At 46.4% G+C, this 22,304-nt stretch overlaps 2 protein-coding genes across 2 annotated transcripts in view; one reads left to right on the plus strand and one right to left on the minus strand.

Annotated features, from left to right (window-relative positions):
* The window catches only part of LOC110528604 (uncharacterized), a 153,436-nt gene that overhangs the window by 13,495 nt on the left and 117,637 nt on the right, over positions 1 to 22,304 (plus strand). The window lies entirely within an intron of this gene.
* Positions 1 to 22,304, minus strand: part of LOC110528605 (glutamate receptor-interacting protein 2) — a 158,204-nt gene that overhangs the window by 7,966 nt on the left and 127,934 nt on the right. Inside the window, exons 19-21 of the mRNA XM_090242236.1 lie at positions 21,343 to 21,531; positions 19,868 to 20,024; positions 4,303 to 4,420 (exon numbers count right to left, since the gene is read on the minus strand). Coding sequence (XP_090098362.1) covers positions 4,303 to 4,420; positions 19,868 to 20,024; positions 21,343 to 21,531 — 464 coding nt within the window. The remainder of the gene's footprint in view (positions 1 to 4,302; positions 4,421 to 19,867; positions 20,025 to 21,342; positions 21,532 to 22,304) is intronic.

Genomic DNA, 22,304 nt, shown 5'->3' on the forward strand with positions numbered 1-22,304 from the left:
ACAGAGAAGAGTACAGAGTAGAGTAGGGTACAGAGAAGAGTACAGAGTAGAGTAAAGCATAGCAGAGTAGAGTAGAGTACAGAGTAGAGAAGAGTACAGAGTAGAGAAGAGTAGAGTATAGTAGAGCATAGTAGAGTAGAGTAGAGTACAGAGTAGAGTAGAGCATAGTAGAGTAGAGTAGAGTACAGAGTAGAGTAGAGCATAGTGGAGTAGTGTACAGAGTAGAGTAGAGCATAGTAGAGGAGAGTACAGAGTAGAGTAGAGCATAGTAGAATACAGAGTAGAGTACAGAACAGAACAGAGTAGAGTACAGAGTAGAGTAGAGCATAGCAGAGTATAGTAGAGCATAGTAGAGTATAGTACAGATTAGAGTAGCATAGTAGAGTATAGTGGAACATAGTACAGTACAGTACAGAGTACAGTAGAGCATAGTAGAGTACAGAGTAGAGTAGAGCATAGTAGAGTAGAGTAGAGTACAGAGTAGAGTATATTATAGTAGAGCATAGCAGAGTAGAGTAGAGCAGAGTAGAGTAGAGTACAGAGCAGAGCAGAGTAGAGTACAGAGTAGAGTATAGAGTAGAGTAGAGTAGAGCATAGGGTAGAGCATAGCAGAGTAGAGTACAGAGTAGAGTATATTATAGTAGAGCATAGCAGAGTAGAGTAAAGAGCAGAGCAGAGTAGAGTACAGAGTAGCGTATAGAGTAGAGTAGAGTAGAGTAGAGCATAGGGTAGAGCATAGCAGAGTAGAGTACAGAGTAAAGTAGAGTAGAGCATAGGGTAGAGCATAGCAGAGTACAGAGTAGAGAAGAGCATTGTGGGGTAGAATACAGAGTAGAGTAGAGTACAGAGTAGAGCATAGTAGAGTAGAGAGTAGAGTAGAGCAGAGAAGAGTAGAAAAGCCAAGACACCCGGACCCCTTAAATAGCAATACATTTGACCACTCCTATGTCTTATAACACATAATAAAGTCATGTAAATTCTGTTTTCCACTGACATAAAAATAGAACCCACTCCAGACAGAGACTCCAGTACCTGGCAAGGACTCCACAAAGTTCCTCAGGATGCTTCACAAATCACACCGTATTGCCAATTTAGGGCACTACCAGGGTCCATGGGTCTCTGGCCAAGAGTAGTGCACTACATAGTGAATAAGGTATCATTTGGGACGCATTCCCAGTATGTAAATATATAATGTGTATGGGACCACTGGGAACTGTAGACTAACATGCTGGAATAACATTATACTGGGAACTGTAGACTAACATGCAGGAATAACATTATACTGGGAACTGTAGACTAACATGCCGGAATAACATTATACTGGGAACTGTAGACTAACATGCCGGAATAACATTATACTGGGAACTGTAGACTAACATGCCGGAATAACATTATACTGGGAACTGTAGACTAACATGCCGGAATAACATTATACTGGGAACTGTAGACTAACATGCCGGAATAACATTATACTGGGAACTGTAGACTAAAATGCTGGAATAACATTATACTGGGAACTGTAGACTAACATGCTGGAATAACATTATACTGGGAACTGTAGACTAACATGCCGGAATAACATTATACTGGGAACTGTAGACTAACATGCCGGAATAACTTTATACTGGGAACTGTAGACTAACATGCTGGAATAACATTATACTGGGAACTGTAGACTAACATGCCAGAATAACATTATACTGGGAACTGTAGACTAACATAATGGAATAACATTATACTGGGAACTGTAGACTAACATGCTGGAATAACATTATACTGGGAACTGTAGACTAACATGCTGGAATAACATTATACTGGGAACTGTAGACTAACATGCTGGAATAACATTATACTGGGAACTGTAGACTAACATGCTGGAATAACATTATACTGGGAACTCTAGACTAACATGCCGGAATAACATTATACTGGGAACTGTAGACTAACATGCTGGAATAACATTATACTGGGAACTGTAGACTAACATGCCGGAATAACATTATACTGGGAACTGTAGACTAACATAATGGAATAACATTATACTGGGAACTGTAAACTAACATGCTGGAATAACATTATACTGGGAACTGTAGACTAACATGCTGGAATAACATTATACTGGGAACTGTAGACTAACATGCTGGAATAACATTATACTGGGAACTGTAGACTAACATGCCGGAATAACATTATACTGGGAACTGTAGACTAACATAACGGAATAACATTACACTGGGAACTGTAGACTAACATGCTGGAATAACATTATACTGAGAACTGTAGACTAACATGGCGGAATAACATTATACTGGGAACTGTAGACTAACATGCTGGAATAACATTATACTGGGAACTGTAGACTAACATGCAGGAATAACATTATACTGGGAACTGTAGACTAACATGCTGGAATAACATTATACTGGGAACTGTAGACTAACATGCTGGAATAACATTATACTGGGAACTGTAGACTAACATGCTGGAATAACATTATACTGGGAACTGTAGACTAACATGCCAGAATAACATTATACTGGGAACTGTAGACTAACATGCTGGAATAACATTATACTGGGAACTGTAGACTAAAATGCTGGAATAACATTATACTGGGAACTGTAGACTAACATGCTGGAATAACATTATACTGGGAACTGTAGACTAACATGCCGGAATAACATTATACTGGGAATTGTAGACTAACATGCTGGAATAACATTATACTGGGATCTGTAGACTAACATGCTGGAATAACATTATACTGGGAACTGTAGACTAACATGCTGGAATAACATTATACTGAGAACTGTAGACTAACATGGCGGAATAACATTATACTGGGAACTGTAGACTAACATGCTGGAATAACATTATACTGGGAACTGTAGACTAACATGCAGGAATAACATTATACTGGGAACTGTAGACTAACATGCTGGAATAACATTATACTGGGAACTGTAGACTAACATGCTGGAATAACATTATACTGGGAACTGTAGACTAACATGCTGGAATAACATTATACTGGGAACTGTAGACTAACATGCCAGAATAACATTATACTGGGAACTGTAGACTAACATGCTGGAATAACATTATACTGGGAACTGTAGACTAAAATGCTGGAATAACATTATACTGGGAACTGTAGACTAACATGCTGGAATAACATTATACTGGGAACTGTAGACTAACATGCCGGAATAACATTATACTGGGAATTGTAGACTAACATGCTGGAATAACATTATACTGGGATCTGTAGACTAACATGCTGGAATAACATTATACTGGGAACTGTAGACTAACATGCTGGAATAACATTATACTGGGAACTGTAGACTAACATTCTGGAATAACATTACACTGCTTTAACGATCAAAGCAGATTCCAGCTGGGGTCTGAAAATGCGAGCAGAAACCAAAAATTGTCGATGTCCACCTGTCTTTTTATTGACATCCTAATATACTGTACAGAAACAGATCCAGGCTATATTTTTTTATTATAAACTGGGTGGTCGAGCCCTTAATGCTGATTGGCTGACAGACGTGGTATATCAGATCGTATACCACGGCTACGACAAGGCATTTATTCTTACTGCTTTAATTACATCGGTAACCAGTTTCTAATAGCAATAACGCACGCACCTTGGGAGTTTGTGGTATATGGCCAATATACCACGGCTAAGGGCTGTATCACGGCACTACGCGTTGCGCATAAGAAAAGCCTTTAGCCGTGGAATATTGGCCAAATACCAAACCCCTTGGGCCTTAATGCTTAAGTTCCTGTGGTATTTTGGCATTTAATTAGGATCCCCATTAGCTGTTGCGAAAGCAGCAGCTACTCTTCCTGGGGTCCACACAGAACATGAAACATGACATAACACAGAACATCAATAGACAAGAACAGCTCAAGGACAGAACTAGCATACATTGTTTGTTAGTATGCAGTCTTTCCAAGAATGTCTCTATGTTACTGTGACCATGCTAGACCCAACATAACAGGACACCAGCAGCAGGAGTGTAATAACAAATACACACCTGGATGTTCAGTATGTGTGCCACTGTATTCCTGCCACTTCCTGTACTGTCAAATTCTGCTCTTTGGTCTTATTGGTATCACAGAGAAACTTTTCCCCGTTTGGAATTTACATGGATCTAAGTATGCAGGACATTTTCTTCACTTTTGTTCAGTCTCTTATCTTCCTTGTCAGGTGTGTGGCAGATTCCTCCGTTTTTAAAGGTTCGGAGACAGTTGATTGTCTTAATTGACCCATGTCAGTTACTGTAGCTATACCTCTATCTCTCTGAGCAGCTCAGACTGTCCACAGGTCTCCAAGTCTTCCAGGGCCTGACACCAGAAACTGTCCTCGTGGTCTAGCATGATGCCGTCACTATGAGGCTGGCTGGTGTATCTGTGACAACACAGGAAGGTGCACGTGTTAAATGTTACATGTTAGATGAAGCAGTACGCACATTCATGATGTCATCAATGTGGAACCGGCTGGTGTATCTCAGTCAAGACAGGAAGGAAACAGAACACTTGTGACATGTTAGATGAAGCGGTCCTCATGGTTGAAGATGGCGCTGAGGTGGGTAGATGCCATTTTACAGGCTCCTGACCAATTCTGATATCTTGTGGGTTTTTTTTATGCTGATTTAAAAAAAAAAAAACATAATATTTAAGCCACAGCTTCTGGACATCAGAACAGCGATGACTAACCTCGATTTGGATGAAGATTTCTACTTCATAGAGTCGGCAGCTGTGGATGTACCGCTCATTCTGGACCAAGCCCTAATCCCAAGGACTCAAAAGCAACAGCGCAAGAGAGGCAAACGAGTGGGCTCCCTGACAAGACTACGTCGGCGATGAAATAAATCGCCTCTACTGTCCAATCTATTGGTGAACATAAAATCACTGGAGAATAAACTGGATGAGCTCCGTTCGAGACTATCCTACCAAGGTAATCTGAAGAACTGTAATATCCTACATTTCTCAAGGTCATGTCTGAATATGGACATGGATAATATACAGCTTTGGGTAATGACAATCGAACCCGAGGCTGTAGTGGCACCTCAGACCGCTGCGATGCAGTGCCTGCACCACTCAGGAGGCCCGTTTCTCTTTTTTTTTCTCTCTGCATTGCCGGAAAGGGCCCATAAGTCATAATTTCACTGCAAGTCTACACCTGTTGTTTACAAAGCATGTGACAAATACAACTGTATTTTATTTGATGGCACCGCAGTGAAGCTGGCTGGTGTATCTGTGACCACACATGAAGTACAACACGTGTTACATGTAACACGTGTCGGTACATGAACATGTCCTCATGGTCTAACACTGTACCACTCATCTCAGTGCAAGAGGTGTCATTATAGTCCCTGGTTCGATTCCAGGTTGTATCACATCCAGCCGTGACTGGGAGTCCCGTAGGGTGGTGCAAAATTGGCCCAGGATTGGCCGGGGTTGGCCGTCATTGTAAATAAGAATTAGTTCTTAACTGACTTGCCTAATTACATTTTTTAAAAATTAAATGATGAAGTTGCTGTCAGGTTGGCTGGTGTATCTTTGACAACACAGAAACCACTACAACTGAACAGCCCTGAAAGACCATCACACAGCTATCAAAACTCCCACAGCTCACCAACAGGCCTTCAACAACAACAGCTGATGTTACAGCAACAAGTCTGCTAAATGACTAAAATGTCAATGTAAATGTGCTGGTCAGGGGGAAAAGAAACAACAAAATGATGAAACCAAAGAACGATGCTTAAGGGTTGTTTGAGCAAAGAAAATATAGAAGAGGAGGTACATGAAGCCTTACTGTGAGATAAACAGGCGGAAGAGAATGCACTAATTCACAGTTGTGACACAACACTTGTGATGAGAGAGAAATAGAGAGAGAGAGAGTGGGGGGGACAGAGAGAGAGTCAAAAACAAAGCGAGAGAGACAGGGACTGGGACACCGAGAGAGAGAGAGAGAGAGAGAGAGAGAGAGAGAAAGAGAGAGAGAGATAGAGAGAGAGAGAGAGAGAGTGTGTGTGAGAGAAAGAGAGAGACAAAGACAGAGTTGAGACAGAGACAGAGAGTACGAACAGAGACAGACAGAGACAGAGAGTTGACACAGAGACAGAGAGTACGAACAGACACAGACAGAGAGTACAAACAGAGACAGAGAGTTGAGACAGAGACAGAGAGTACAAACAGAGACAGAGAGTTGACACAGAGACAGAGTTGAGACAGAGACAGAGAGTTGAGACAGAGACAGAGAGTACGAACAGAGACAGACAGAGACAGAGAGTACAAACAGAGACAAACAGAGACAGAGAGTTGACACAGAGACTAAGAGGTACGTGAACAAAAAAAAAAAAAAAAAAAAGACAGGCTTTCAATCTTTACAATTTTTGTATGTTTTAATGACATCGATGTATTCTAATAGCTGATATAAATCTTCTATATGTTAGCTGCTAAGTGGGTTGATGCTGGTTATTACCAGAAGCCAAGCTGTGGCTGTAGTGTAAATTTGATTTAAGACAGCAGGACTGAAACGTGTTGGATAATGGAGCCATTAGTTCAACAGCTCCTCCTCGTTCTCTTCCTGGTTCTACAAGAATAGTATAATACATCACAGCATTTTACAAAGCCTATTATTATTATTATTATAGTATACAGTTGAAGCAGGACCAACTCAGTGGCCTTGTGATTAGAGTATCCGCCCTGAGATTGGGAGTTCGACCCCCTGGCCATGTCAGACCAAAGACTTTGCTTGGCACTCAGCATTAAAACAGGATAGATTGGGGGAATGGGCCTGCGATAGACGAGTGTCCTCTCAAGGGAATGTATCAAGCTGCCTCACGCTACAGAAACAGGAGATAGACTAGTGTCCTGTCCAGGGAGTGTATAAACCTGCCTCACACTATAGAAACAGGAGATAGACTAGTGTCCTGTCCAGGGAGTGTATCAAACTGCCTCACGCTATAGAAACAGGAGATAGACTAGTGTCCTGTCCAGGGAGTGTATCAAACTGCCTCACGCTATAGAAACAGGAGATAGACTAGTGTCCTGTCCAGGGAGTGTATCAAACTGCCTCACGCTATAGAAACAGGAGATAGACTAGTGTCCTGTCCAGGGAGTGTATCACACTGCCTCACACTATAGAAACAGGATATAGACTCGTGTCCTGTGAAATCAAATCAAAGTTGATTTGTCACATGCGCCAAATACAACAGGTGTACAGTCGTGGCCAAAAGTTTTGAGAATGACACAAATATTAATTTCCACAAAGTTTGCTGCTTCAGTGTCTTTAGATATTTTTTGTCATGGAATACTGAAGTATAATTACAAGCATTTCATAGGTGTCAAAGACTTTTATTGACATTTATATGATGTTGATGCAAAGACTCAATATTTGCAGCGTTGACCCTTCTTTTTCAAGACCTCTGCAATCCGCCCTGGCATGCTGTCAATTAACTTCTGGACCACATCCTGACGGATGGCAGCCCATTCTTGCATAATCAATGCTTGGAGTTTGTCATAATTTGTGGGTTTTTGTTTGTCTGCTTCTTGAGGATTGACGACAAGTTCTCAATGGGATTAAGGTCTGGGGAGTTTCCTGGCCATGGATGCAAAATATTGATGTTTTGTTCCCGAGCCACTTAGTTATCACTTTAGCCTCATGGCAAGGTGCTCCATCATGCTGGGAAAGGCATTGTTCGTCACCAAACTGTTCCTGGATGGTTGGAAGAAGTTGCTCTCGGAGGATGTGTTAGTACCATTCTTTATTCATGGCTGTGTTCTTAGGCAAAATTGTGAGTGAGCCCACTCCATTTGCTGAGAAGCAACCCCTGAGACATGAATGGTCTCAGGATGCTTTACTGTTGGCATGACACAGGACTGATGGTAGCGCTCACCTTGTCTTCTCCGGAGTAAGCTTTTTCCGGATGCCCCAAACAATCGGAAAGGGGATTCATCAGAGAAAATTACTTTACCCCAGTCCTCAGCAGTCCAATCCCTGTACCTTTTGCAGAATATCAGTCTGTCCCTGATGTTTTTCCTGGAGAGAAGTGGCTTCTTTTCTGCCCTTCTTGACACAAGGCCATCCTCCAAAAGTCTTCGCCTCACTGTGTGTGCAGATGCACTCACACCTGCCTGCTGCCATTCCTGAGCAAGCTATGTACTGGTGGCGCCCCGATCCCGCAGCTGTATCAACTTTAGGAGACGGTGCTGGCGCTTGCTGGACTTTCTTGGGCGCCCTGAAGCCTTCTTCACAACAATTGAACCGTTCTCCTTGAAGTTCTTGATGAGACGATAAATGGTTGATTTAGGTGCAATCTTACTGGCAGCAATATCCTTGCCTGTGAAGCCCTTCTTGTGCAAAGCTATGATGATGGCACATGTTTCCTTGCAGGTAACCATGGTTGACAGAGGAAGAACAATGATTCCAAGCACCACCCTCCTTTTGAAGCTTCCAGTCTGTTATTCAAACTCAATCAGCATGACAGAGTGATCTCCAGCCTTGTCCTCGTCAACACTCACACCTGTGTTAACGAGAGAATCACTGACATGATGTCAGCTAGTCCTTTTGTGGCAGGCTAAAAAGCAGTGGAATTTTTTGGGGTGGATTCAGTTCATTTGCATGGCAAAGAGGGACTTTGCAATTAATTGCAATTCATCTGATCACTCTTCATAACATTCTGGAGTATATACAAATTGCCATCATACAAACTGAGGCAGCAGACTTTGTGAAAATGAATATTTGTGTCATTCTCAAAACTTTTGGCCACGACTGTAGACCTTACAGTGAAATGCTTACTTACAGGCTCAAACCAACAGTGCCACGCGGAAGTAGAGAGAACAGTCTATGACCATTTTTAGGGCCTTCCTTGGACACTGCCTGGTGTAGAGGTCCTGGATGGCAGGCAGCTTAGCCCCAATGATGTACTGGGCCGTACGCACTACCCTCTGAAGAAGAACAATGGTGGGCTTTGTCGTGCCCTCTTCACGACTGTCTTGGTGTGTTTGGACCATTCTAGTTTGTTGTTGATGTGGACACCAAGGAACTTCAAGGTCTCAACCTGCTCCACTACAGCCCCTTCGATGAGGAGTGCCTGGTCCTCCTTTTCCTGTAGTCCACAATATTCTCCTTAGTCTTGGTTACGTTGAGGGATAGGTTGTTGTCCTGGCACCACTTGGCCAGGTCTCTGACCTCCTCCCTATAGGCTGTCTCATTGTTGTCGGTGATCAGGCCTAGCACTGTTGTGTCGTCTGCAAACTTAATGATGGTGTTGGAGTCGTACCTGGCCATGCAATTGTGGGTGAACAGGGAGTACAGGAGGGGACCGAGCACGCACTCCCGGGGAGCTCCAGTTTTGGGGATCAGCATGGGAGATGTGATGCTACCTACCCTCACCACCTGGGAGTGGCCCGTCAGGAAGTCCAGGATCCAGTTGCAGAGGGAGGTGTTTAGTCCCAGGATCCTTAGCTTAGTGATGAGCTTTGAGGATACTATGGTGTTGAACGCTGAGCTGTTTTCAATGAATAGCATTCTCACATAAGTGTTCCTTTTGTCCAGGGGGGAAAGGGAAGTGTGGAGTGCAATAGAGATTGTATCATCTGTGGATCTGTTTGGGCGGTATGCAAATTTGGGTGGGTCTAGGGTTTCTGGGATAATGGTGTTGATGTGAGCCATTACCAACCTTTCAAAGCACTTAATGGCTACGGATGTGAGTGCAACGGGTCTGTAGTCATTGAGGCAGGTTGCCATTGTGTTCTTGGACACAGGGACTATGGTGGTCTGCTTGACACATGTTGGTATTATAGACTCAATCAGGGACATGTTGAAAATGTCAATGAAGACACCTGCCAGTTGGTCAGCACTTGCCTGGAGCACACATCCCAGTAATCCGTCTGGCTCCGCAGCCTTGTGTATGTTGACCTGTTTAAAGGTCTTACTCACGTTGGCTACGGAGAGCGTGATCACACAGTCATCCGGAACAGCTGATGCTCTCATGTATTTCTCAGTTTTGCTTGCCTCGAAGCGATCATAGAAGTGATTTAGCTCGTCTGGAAGGCTCGTGTCACTGGGCAGCTTGCGGCTGTGTTCCTTTGTAGTCTATAGTAGTTTGCAAGCTCTGCCACATAAGAGCTGGTGTAGTATGATTCAATCTTAGCCCTGTATTGATGCTTTGCCTGTTTAATGGTTCGTCGCAGGGCATAGCAGGATTTCTTGTAAGCTTCCGGGTTAGAGTCCCGCACCTTGAAAGTGGCAGCTCTAACCTTTAGATTAGTGTGAATGTTGCCTTTAATCCATGGCTTCTGGTTGGGGTATGTACGTACAGTCACTGCGGGGACGAAGTCCTCGATGCACTTATTGATAAAGCCAGTGACTGGGCCTCCCGGGTGGCGCAGTGGTTAAGGGCGCTGTACTGCAGCGCCAGCTGTGCCACCAGGCCCTGTCGTAACCGGCCGCGACCGGGAGGTCCGTGGTGCGACGCACAATTGGCCTAGCGTCGTCCGGGTTAGGGAGGGCTTGGCCGGTAGGGATATCCTTGTCTCATCGCGCACCAGCGACTCCTGTGGCGGGCCGGGCGCAGTGCGCGCTAACCAAGGTTGCCAGGTGCACAGTGTTTCCTCCGACACATTGGTGCGGCTGGCTTCTGGGTTGGATGCGCGCTGTGTTAAGAAGCAGTGTGGCTTGGTTGGGTTGTGTATCGGAGGACGCATGACTTTCAACCTTCGTCTCTCCCGAACCCGTACGGGAGTTGTAGCGATGAGACAAGATAGTAGCTACTAAAAACAATTGGATACCAGGAAATTGGGGAGAAAAAGGGGTAAAACAAAAAAATATATAAAGCCAGTGACTGATGTGGTGTACTCCTCAAAGCCATCGGAAAGAATCCTGGAACATGTTCCAGTCCTGTAGTTTAGCATCTGCTTCATCTGACCACTTCTTTATAGACCGAGTCACTGGTGCTTCCTGCTTTAATTTTAGCTTGTAAGCAAGAATCAGGAGGATAGACTTGTGGTTGGATTTACCAAATGGAGGGCGAGGGAGAGCTTAGAAGTGATTTAGCTTGTTTGGTAGGCTAGTGTCACTGTGTCAAGTGAGTGTATCAAGCTGCCTCATGCTACAGAAACAGGAGATAGACTTGTTACGGTGCGTGAATGAGGACCCAAAAGCGAATCAACTTAAACAGAGCTTCTTTAATTACCAAACATAGGTAGGCTCAGATGGACCGGCAGATTCCGACAGGACAGGACAAGGTTACAGCAAACATGACGGCAGTCTGGTTCAGGCATGAATGACACAAACAAACAAGAATCCGACAAGGACAGGAGCAGAAACAGAGAGAGATATAGGGACCTAATCAGAGGGAAAAAGGGAACAGGTGGGGAACGGGGTGAATGGGTAGTTAGAGGAGACAAGGGACAGCTGGGGGAAAGCGGGGGAGAAAAGGTAACCTAACACGACCAGCAGAGGGAGACAGGGTGAAGGGAAAGGACAGAGACAAGACAACATGACAGTACATGACAGTACCCCCCCACTCACCGAGCGCCTCCTGGCGCACTCGAGGAGGAAACCTGGCGGCAACGGAGGAAATCATCAATCAGCGCACGGTCCAGCACGTCCCGAGAGGGAACCCAACTCCTCTCCTCAGGACCGTACCCCTCCCAGTCAACTAGGTACTGATGACCACGGCCCCGAGGACGCATGTCCAAGATTTTACGGACCCTGTAGATAGGTGCGCCCTCGACAAGGATGGGGGGGGGGGGGGAAGACGAGCGGGGGCGCGAAGAACGGGCTTAACACAGGAGACATGGAAGACCGGGTGGACGCGACGAAGATATCGCGGAAGAAGAAGTCGCACTGCGACAGGATTAATGACCTGAGAGATACGGAATGGACCAATGAACCGCGGGGTCAACTTGCGAGAAGCCGTCTTAAGGGGAAGGTTCTGAGTGGAGAGCCAAACTCTCTGACCGCGACAATATCTAGGGCTCTTCGTTCTACGCTTATTAGCAGCTCTCACAGTCTGCGCCCTATAACGGCAAAGTGCAGACCTGACCCTCTTCCAGGTGCGCTCGCAACGTTGGACAAAAGCCTGAGCGGAGGGGACGCTGGACTCGGCGAACTGAGATGAGAACAACGGAGGCTGGTACCCGAGGCTACTCTGAAAAGGAGATAGCCCGGTCGCAGACGAAGGAAGCGAGTTGTGGGCGTATTCTGCCCAGGGGAGCTGTTCTGACCAAGACGCAGGGTTGCGAAAAGAAAGACTGCGTAAGATGCGACCAATAGTCTGATTGGCCCGTTCTGCTTGACCGTTAGACTGGGGGTGAAAGCCGGAAGAGAGACTGACGGAAGCCCCAATCAAACGGCAAAACTCCCTCCAAAATTGAGACGTGAATTGCGGACCTCTGTCCGAAACGACGTCTGACGGAAGGCCATGAATTCTGAAAACATTCTCGATGATGATTTGTGCCGTCTCTTTAGCAGAAGGAAGCTTAGCAAGGGGAATGAAATGAGCCGCCTTAGAGAACCTATCGACAACCGTAAGAATAACAGTCTTCCCCGCTGACGAAGGCAGTCCGGTGACAAAATCTAAGGCGATGTGAGACCACGGTCGAGAGGGAATAGGAAGCGGCCTGAGACGGCCGGCAGGAGGAGAGTTACCGGACTTAGTCTGCGCGCAGACCGAACAAGCAGCCACGAAACGACGCGTGTCATGCTCCCGGGTGGGCCACCAGAAACGCTGGCGAATGGAAGCAAGCGTACCCCGAACGCCAGGGTGGCCGGCTAACTTGGCAGAGTGAGCCCACTGAAGAACGGCCAGACGAGTAGGAACGGGAACGAAAAGAAGGTTCCTAGGACAAGCGCGCGGCGACGGAGTTTGAGTGAGTGCTTGCTTTACCTGCCTCTCAATTCCCCAGACAGTCAACCCGACAACACGCCCCTCAGGGAGAATCCCCTCGGGGTCAGTGGAGGCTACTGAAGAACTGAAGAGACGAGACAAAGCATCAGGCTTGGTGTTCTTAGAGCCCGGACGATAAGAAATCACGAACTCGAAACGAGCGAAAAACAGCGCCCAACGCGCCTGACGCGCATTAAGTCGTTTGGCAGAACGGATGTACTCAAGGTTCCTATGGTCAGTCCAAACGACAAAAGGAACGGTCGCCCCCTCCAACCACTGTCGCCATTCGCCTAGGGCTAACCGGATGGCGAGCAGTTCGCGGTTACCCACATCATAGTTACGTTCCGACGGCGACAGGCGATGAGAAAAATATGCGCATGGGTGGACCTTGTCGTCAGAGAGGGAGCGCTGAGAAAGGATGGCTCCCACTCCCACCTCTGACGCGTCAACCTCGACAACGAACTGTCTAGAGACGTCAGGTGTAACAAGGATAGGAGCGGATGTAAAACGATTCTTGAGGAGATCAAAAGCTCCCTGGGCGGAAACGGACCACTTAAAGCACGTCTTGACAGAAGTAAGGGCTGTGAGAGGAGCTGCCACCTGACCGAAATTACGGATGAAACGACGATAGAAGTTCGCGAAGCCGAGAAAGCGCTGCAGCTCGACGCGTGACTTAGGGACGGGCCAATCAATGACAGCTTGGACCTTAGCGGGATCCATCTTAATGCCTTCAGCGGAAATAACAGAACCGAGAAATGTGACGGAGGAGGCATGAAAAGTGCACTTCTCAGCCTTCACAAAAAGACAATTCTCTAAAAGGCGCTGGAGGACACGTCGAACGTGCTGAACATGAATCTGGAGTGACGGTGAAAAAATCAGGATATCGTCAAGGTAAACGAAAACAAAGATGTTCAGCATGTCTCTCAGGACATCATTGACTAATGCCTGAAAGACAGCTGGAGCGTTAGCGAGGCCGAAAGGAAGAACCCGGTATTCAAAGTGCCCTAACGGAGTGTTAAACGCCGTCTTCCACTCGTCCCCCTCCCTGATGCGCACGAGATGGTAAGCGTTACGAAGGTCCAACTTAGTGAAAAACCTGGCTCCCTGCAGGATCTCGAAGGCTGAAGACATAAGAGGAAGCGGATAACGATTCTTCACTGTTATGTCATTCAGCCCTCGATAATCTATGCAGGGGCGCAGAGACCCGTCCTTCTTCTTGACAAAAAAAAACCCCGCTCCGGCGGGAGAGGAGGAGGGGACTATGGTACCGGCGTCAAGAGCTACAGACAAATAATCTTCGAGAGCCTTACGTTCGGGAGCCGACAGAGAGTATAGTCTACCCCGGGGGGGGGTGGTTCCCGGAAGGAGATCAATACTACAATCATACGACCGGTGTGGAGGAAGAGAGGTGGCCCTGGACCGACTGAACACCGTGCGCAGATCGTGATATTCCTCCGGCACCCCTGTCAAATCACCAGGCTCCTCCTGTGAAGAAGAGACAGAGGAAACAGGAGGGATAGCAGACATTAAACATTTCACATGACAAGAGACGTTCCAGGAGAGGATAGAATTACTAGACCAATTAATGGAAGGATTATGACAAACTAGCCAGGGATGGCCCAAAACAACAGGTGTAAAAGGTGAACGAAAAATTAAAAAAGAAATGGTTTCACTATGATTACCAGAAACAGTGAGGGTTAAAGGTAGCGTCTCACGCTGAATCCTGGGGAGAGGACTACCATCCAGGGCGAACAAGGCCGTGGGCTCCTTTAACTGTCTGAGAGGAATGTCATGTTCCCGAGCCCAGGTCTCGTCCATAAAACAGCCCTCCGCCCCAGAGTCTATTAAGGCACTGCAGGAAGCTGACGAACCGGTCCAGCGTAGATGGACCGACAAGGTAGTGCAGGATCTTGAAGGAGAGACAGGAGTAGTAGCGCTCACCAGTAGCCCTCCGCTTACTGACGAGCTCTGGCCTTTTACTGGACATGAAGTGACAAAATGACCAGCGGAACCGCAATAGAGACAGAGGCGGTTGGTGATTCTCCGTTCCCTCTCCTTAGTCGAGATGCGGATACCTCCCAGCTGCATGGGCTCAGCACCCGAGCCGGCAGAGGAAGATGGTAGTGATGCGGAGAGGGAGGCGACGGAGAGCGCGAGCTCCTTTCCACGAGCTCGGTGACGAAGATCAACCCGTCGCTCAATGCGAATAGCGAGTTCAATCAAGGAATCCACGCTGGAAGGAACCTCCCGGGAGAGAATCTCATCCTTTACCTCTGCGCGGAAACCCTCCAGAAGACGAGCGAGCAAGGCCGGCTCGTTCCAGCCACTGGAGACAGCAAGAGTGCGAAACTCAATAGAGTAGTCTGTTATGGATCGATTGCCTTGACATAGGGAAGACAGGGCCCTGGAAGCCTCCTCCCCAAAAACAGATCGATCAAAAACCCGTATCATCTCCTCCTTAAAGTCTTGATACTGGTTAGTACACTCAGCCCTTGCCTCCCAGATTGCCGTGCCCCACTCACGAGCCCGTCCAATAAGGAGAGATATGACGTAGGCGACACGAGCAGTGCTCCTGGAGTAAGTGTTGGGCTGGAGAGAAAACACAATATCACACTGGGTGAGGAACGAGCGGCATTCAGTGGGCTCCCCAGAGTAACACGGCGGGTTATTGATTCTGGGCTCCGGAGATTCGAAAGCCCTGGAAGTGGCCGGTGGATCGAGGCGGAGATGGTGAACCTGTTCTGTGAGGTTGGAGACTTGGGTGGCCAGGGTCTCAACGGCATGTCGAGCAGCAGACAATTCCTGCTTGTGTCTGCCTAGCATCGCTCCCTGGATCTCGACGGCTGAGTGGAGAGGATCCGAAGTCGCTGGGTCCATTCTTGGTCGGATTCTTCTGTTACGGTGCGTGAATGAGGACCCAAAAGCGAATCAACTTAAACAGAGCTTCTTTAATTACCAAACATAGGTAGGCTCAGATGGACCGGCAGATTCCGACAGGACAGGACAAGGTTACAGCAAACATGACGGCAGTCTGGTTCAGGCATGAATGACACAAACAAACAAGAATCCGACAAGGACAGGAGCAGAAACAGAGAGAGATATAGGGACCTAATCAGAGGGAAAAAGGGAACAGGTGGGGAACGGGGTGAATGGGTAGTTAGAGGAGACAAGGGACAGCTGGGGGAAAGCGGGGGAGAAAAGGTAACCTAACACGACCAGCAGAGGGAGACAGGGTGAAGGGAAAGGACAGAGACAAGACAACATGACAGTACATGACAAGACTAGTGTCCTGTCCAGGGAGTTTATCAAGACATGAGGGTTATTTCATTCAACAACATGTTATATAACACTGACTGAATCACAGGCATCATGTGTGACAGTTGAACAGCAGTTGGAGAGCAGTTGGAGAGCAGTTGGAGAGCAGTTGAACAGCAGTTGGAGAGCAGTTGGAGAGCAGTTGAGCAGCAGTTGGAGAGCAGTAGGAGAGCAGTTGGAGAGCAGTTGAACAGCAGTTGAAGGGCAGTTGGGGAGCAGTTGGAGAGCAGTTGGACAGCAGTTGGAGAGCAGTAGGAGAGCAGTTGGAGAGCAGTTGAACAGCAGTTGAAGGGCAGTTGGGGAGCAGTTGGAGAGCAGTTGGACAGCAGTTGGAGAGCAGTAGAAGAGCAGTTGGAGAATGCTAACTGGCAGTTACAGGTCCAGGCACTGGAGAAGCAGGATGGGGAAGTATAGGTGGGAACCACAGGAGGCTGTTGTGGGGAGGACGGCTCATAATATTGGCTGGAATGGAGTGAATGGAATGGTACCAAACACATGGAAACCAGTTGGTTGATATGTTGGATATCATTGCATTTATTTTGTTCCCATCATCACTTTGAGCCAGTCTTGCCACTGGCCCGCCTGTGGTGGGAACATTAACCTTATGCTCTGGTAATTCTATAGTCTACAGGTGGGAACATTAACCTATGCTCTGGTAATTCTATAGTCTATAGGTAGGAACATCAACCTATGGTAAGTCTCTCCATGTTGTGTAAGCCTGCATCAGAGACATCATGTGATAGTTGAAGAGCAGTTAATTTTAATTTTAAAAAAAAGTTTTGAAATTGAACATTTATTTAACTAGGCAAGTCAGTTAAGAACAAATTCTTATTTACAATGACAGCCTACACCGGGAAAACCCGGACGATGCGGGGCCAATTGTGTGCCACCCTATGGGACTCCCAATCACAGCCGGTTGTGATACAGCCTGGTTGGTAGAGTAGACATGGGGTCAGAGCCTTAGAGGAGGTGCTAAGAGGAGGCTGATACACTCATACATTACCCACTCCACTAGTGACTTAATGATAATGACGTCACAAGCAGCTCTTAGGCCTTGAGCACACAACTAGAGGCTAAATACAATCTCAGGCAGACCACACCCTTCATGATTTAGCGGTCTAGAAACAATGACGTGACTTTTTTGCAGCTCTATCTGTGAGTTCAGCCTTAGGTGGGTTTGATGTCATGAAGGTTGAACAGGACTTTGTGGACCAACATGAAGCACCTAGTCTAAGGCCTTCTGAGTTCATGACTATGAGTAGTTCATTTTTGCAACCTGCAAAATGCCTGGTACTGTTATGGAGTATTAAGACATGACTCTGTGGGTCTCAGTGATATCTCTGAGTGAGAGTCTGTCTCACAGTGAGTCTTACCCTGAATGTGTGTCCCAGTCATCTTCATTGAAGCCCACATCGCACGGTGATCATTATGTCATTCTATGTAACGTACCACTGAATCAGAGGCATCATAGTGGACAGTTAAATGACCCTAAGTGGCAGGGACAGTTCATGACACTCAAATCTTTAGTGATGGCAAAATCACAAGCAGCTCTGAGGCCACACAGCTACACTATTAGAAAAAAAGGTGCTATCTAAAACCTCTTTGGCTGCCCCCATAGGATAACCCTTTAAAGAACCCCTTTGGGTTCCATGTAGAACCCTTTCCACAGAAGAACCAAAAAGGGTTCTACCTGGAACCAAAAAAGGGTTATTCAATGGGGACAGCCAAACAACCCTTTTGGAGCCCTTTTTTCTAGGAGTGTAGAGGCAAATAGAGAAGATAAGCTGTCGTGGCTCAGAATCAATAAGCTACATTTCAGAAATAACAAAGTTTCGACAGCCTTCATCAGAATTTAAGGGCTGTGCTGTCATGAGGGTTGCTGTCACGACTCCAACCGAAGGTGGCTCCCCTTCCTGTTCGGGTGGCGCTCGGCGGTCATCGTCACCGGCCTACTAGCTGCCACTGATTCTTTTTTCCCCTTTCTGTTTATTGGTTTCACCTGTTTGTGTTTTAGGCTGATTAGTCGGGCTTTATTTACCAGTAGGCCCGCCTGCTCTTTGTGGGGGATTGTTTTGTGTAACTTGTGTGCACGTCTGTGTGTTACGTGTTTCCCATTTCGTGGGTTTTGCTGGACAGTTTTAGTCCCCGTGTTTGGGGCATTTGTTTTGTTGTGCGACCCGCCCCGTGTTTCTTGGGGTTGGCTTATGTTTGTGCATAAAATATAGCGCTACCCTGAACTCTCTGCTTCCTGCGCCTGACTTCTCACCCACTACACCCAGTCCGTTACAGTTGCACAGGACTTTGTGTACTATCTAGAAAAACCCTGCAACCTGCAAATATGAGATACTGTCATCGGCCTTCCATTGTTGCTACCTGTAAAGAACTGGTAAAGTCATTGGGTTTCCCACTGAAGCAACCTAGAAAGACCGGATTCTGTTATGGGGCCTACCATTGTTTCAACCTAGAAAGACCAGATACTGTTTTGGGGCCTACCATTGTTTCAACCTAGAAAGACCAGATACTGTTTTGGGGCCTACCATTGTTTCAACCTAGAAAGACCAGATACTGTTTTGGGGCCTACCATTGTTTCAACCTAGAAAGACCAGATACTGTTTTGGGGCCTACCATTGTTTCAACCTAGAAAGACCGGATACTGTTTTGGGGCCTACCATTGTTTCAACCTAGAAAGACCAGATACTGTTTTGGGGCCTACCATTGTTTCAACCTAGAAAGACCAGATACTGTTTTGGGGCCTACCATTGTTTCAACCTAGAAAGACCAGATACTGTTTTGGGGCCTACCATTGTTTCAACCTAGAAAGACCAGATAATGTTTTGGGGCCTACCATTGTTTCAACCTAGAAAGACCAGATACTGTTTTGGGGCCTACCATTGTTTCAACCTAGAAAGACCAGATACTGTTTTGGGGCCTACCATTGTTTCAACCTAGAAAAACCAGATACTGTTTTGGGGCCTACCATTGTTTCAACCTAGAAAGACCAGATACTGTTTTGGGGCCTACCATTGTTTCAACCTAGAAAGACCAGATACTGTTTTGGGGCCTACCATTGTTTCAACCTAGAAATACCAGATACTGTTTTGGGGCCTACCATTGTTTCAACTTAGAAAGACCAGATACTGTTTTGGGGCCTACCATTGTTTCAACCTAGAAAGACTGGATACTGTTTTGGGGCCTACCATTGTTTCAACTTAGAAAGACCAGATACTGTTTTGGGGCCTACCATTGTTTCAACCTAGAAAGACTGGATACAGTCACAGGTTCTTCCATTGTTTTCCAAGAATTCCCAGGTTTTCTAGAAATCCTGGTTGGAGGATTGTTCATTTTCTACTTATTGTTTCCTGATTCCAGGAATCTTCCAACCAAGATATCTGGAAAACGTAGGAATTTGGGGGAAACGTACCAGAAATTTCCAACACTAGTTGGACCTGCTACTACCATGTGGTCTCCAGTCCACAGTGAGTCTTACCCTGAATGCTTATATGAGATGTGCATATCACCTACACACTTTACAGTGTCCATAGTGAGTATAGTATGCAAGGAGGGGTGAGATGTGAGGCTTGAAGATGTCCTAAAATGTACACCATACAGGGGGGGGGCTCCACAGTGAGTCTTATTACCCTGAAGGTTTGTCCCAGTCGTCTTCACTGAAGCCCCCGTCACTGAAAGGGTAGTTCTTACTACGGCGGCCCGGGGGTGGGGTGCTGTTCCTTTGCTTGGCACTCCTCCACTCATGGGGGTGCAGGGCGATGCCTGCTGCCTGGTGGATGTAGGTTCCTGCAGAGGAGGGAGGGAGATGGGCCATAAGATAATTAGATAGACATAACATAGACATAACATAGAAAGAGAGAGAGAGACAACATGCTCTACACAAAAGAGACAACAAATGGAAGGACCATGAGAAAGAGGTGGATAGGGTATAATAAAACAACTATATTTCTATTTTTCAAACTGTATAGGCCTACTGTACCACTGGTCTCCCTATAGACATCCTGTATAGGTCTACTGTACCACTGGCCTCCCTATAGACATCCTGTATAGGTCTACCACTGGTCTCCCTATAGACATCCTGTATAGGTCTACCACTGGTCTCCTTATAGACATCCTGTATAGGTCTACTGTACCACTGGTCTCCCTATAGACATCCTGTATAGGTCTACCACTGGTCTCCTTATAGACATCCTGTATAGGTCTACTGTACCACTGGTCTCCTTATAGACATCCTGTATAGGTCTACTGTACCACTGGTCTCCTTATAGACATCCTGTATAGGTCTACTGTACCACTGGTCTCCCTATAGACATCCTGTATAGGTCTACCACTGGTCTCCTTATAGACATCCGGTATAGGTCTACTGTACCACTGGTCTCCCTATAGACATCCTGTATAGGTCTACCACTGGTCTCCCTATAGACATCCTGTATAGGTCTACCACTGGTCTCCCTATAGACATCCTGTATAGGTCTACCACTGGTCTCCTTATAGACATCCTGTATAGGTCTACTGTACCACTGGTCTCCCTATAGACATCCTGTATAGGTCTACCATTGGTCTCCTTATAGACATCCTGTATAGGTCTACTGTACCACTGGTCTCCTTATAGACATCCTGTATAGGTCTACTGTACCACTGGTCTCCTTATAGACATCCTGTATAGGTCTACTGTACCACTGGTCTCCCTATAGACATCCTGTATAGGTCTACCACTGGTCTCCTTATAGACATCCTGTATAGGTCTACTGTACCACTGGTCTCCCTATAGACATCCTGTATAGGTCTACCACTGGTCTCCCTATAGACATCCTGTATAGGTCTACTGTACCACTGGCCTCCCTATAGACATCCTGTATAGGTCTACTGTACCACTGGTCTCCCTATAGACATCCTGTATAGGTCTACCACTGGTCTCCCTATAGACATCCTGTAAAGGTCTACCACTGGTCTCACCTTGGCTGCCGTAGCCAGTGTAAATTCCTGAGCCATCCCAGGACTACGTTATAACACCATGTATAAGTCTACCACTAACCCTACCTTCAACCCTGGCCCTAACCATAACCCTACCACAGATTTCACCATGTCTACCACTAGTCTTTACCTTGGCTTCCGTAGCCCGCGTCGATGCCGGATCCGTCCCAGGACTCCATGGCAGAGTCCACACTGGGTATGGTGGTGGAGTAGATCTCTGACAGCTTGTTGGTCTTCTGAGAGTCTGTCATGTCTGATATGTCCTCGGTGTCACTCAAATCATTCTCCATCTCTCCATCCTTCTTCTTCTCGTCTGTTACTGAGGGAGGAAGAGGGAAAGATCTATTCAGAGAACTGTCTTTGGGGCTTGTCGATACCGCTAATTTACCAACCTTACCAGAATCTTCTGTCAATTTGGTAATTAACAGGTAATCTATGGTAAATTTGGTAATTTATACTTGAATAACTTTAAAAAAGGCTCTCCCTCGCCCTCCCTTTGGCAAATCTGACCATAACTCTATTCTCCTGATTCCTGCGTTCAAGCAAAAACTAAAACAGGTAGTACCAGTAACACGCTCAATAGACTGGAATATGTTCCGTGATTCATCCGATAAAATTGAGGAGTTTACCACATCAGTCACCGGCTTCATTAATAAGTGCATCGATGACATTGACCCCAAAGTGACTGTACATTCAGTACACACCCAAACCAGAAGCCACAGGCAACATCCGCACTGAGCTAAAGTTTAGAGCTGCCGCTTTCTAGGAGCCAGACACTAATCTGGATGCTTATAAGAAATCTCACTACGACCTCAGACGAACCATCAAACAGACAAAGTGTCAATACAGGACTAAGATCGAATCCTACTATGCTCATTGGATGTGGCAGGGCTTGCAAACTATCACGGACTACAAAGGGAAACCCAGCCGCGAGCTGCCCAGTATTAACATTCACTATGGCCGTGGAGCCATCTTGTTGCCCTCCAGTCCTGGTTAAGACCATAACGGCTCATAATAATGTCCGGAACGGAGCAAAAGGAATGGCATCAAACACCTGGAGACCATGTGTTTAATGTACATGATACCATTCCA

The sequence above is a fragment of the Oncorhynchus mykiss genome, chromosome 7 (genome assembly GCF_057628025.1).
Source record: "Oncorhynchus mykiss isolate SJ-2025 chromosome 7, ASM5762802v1, whole genome shotgun sequence".
Taxonomy (NCBI): Eukaryota; Metazoa; Chordata; class Actinopteri; order Salmoniformes; family Salmonidae; genus Oncorhynchus; species Oncorhynchus mykiss.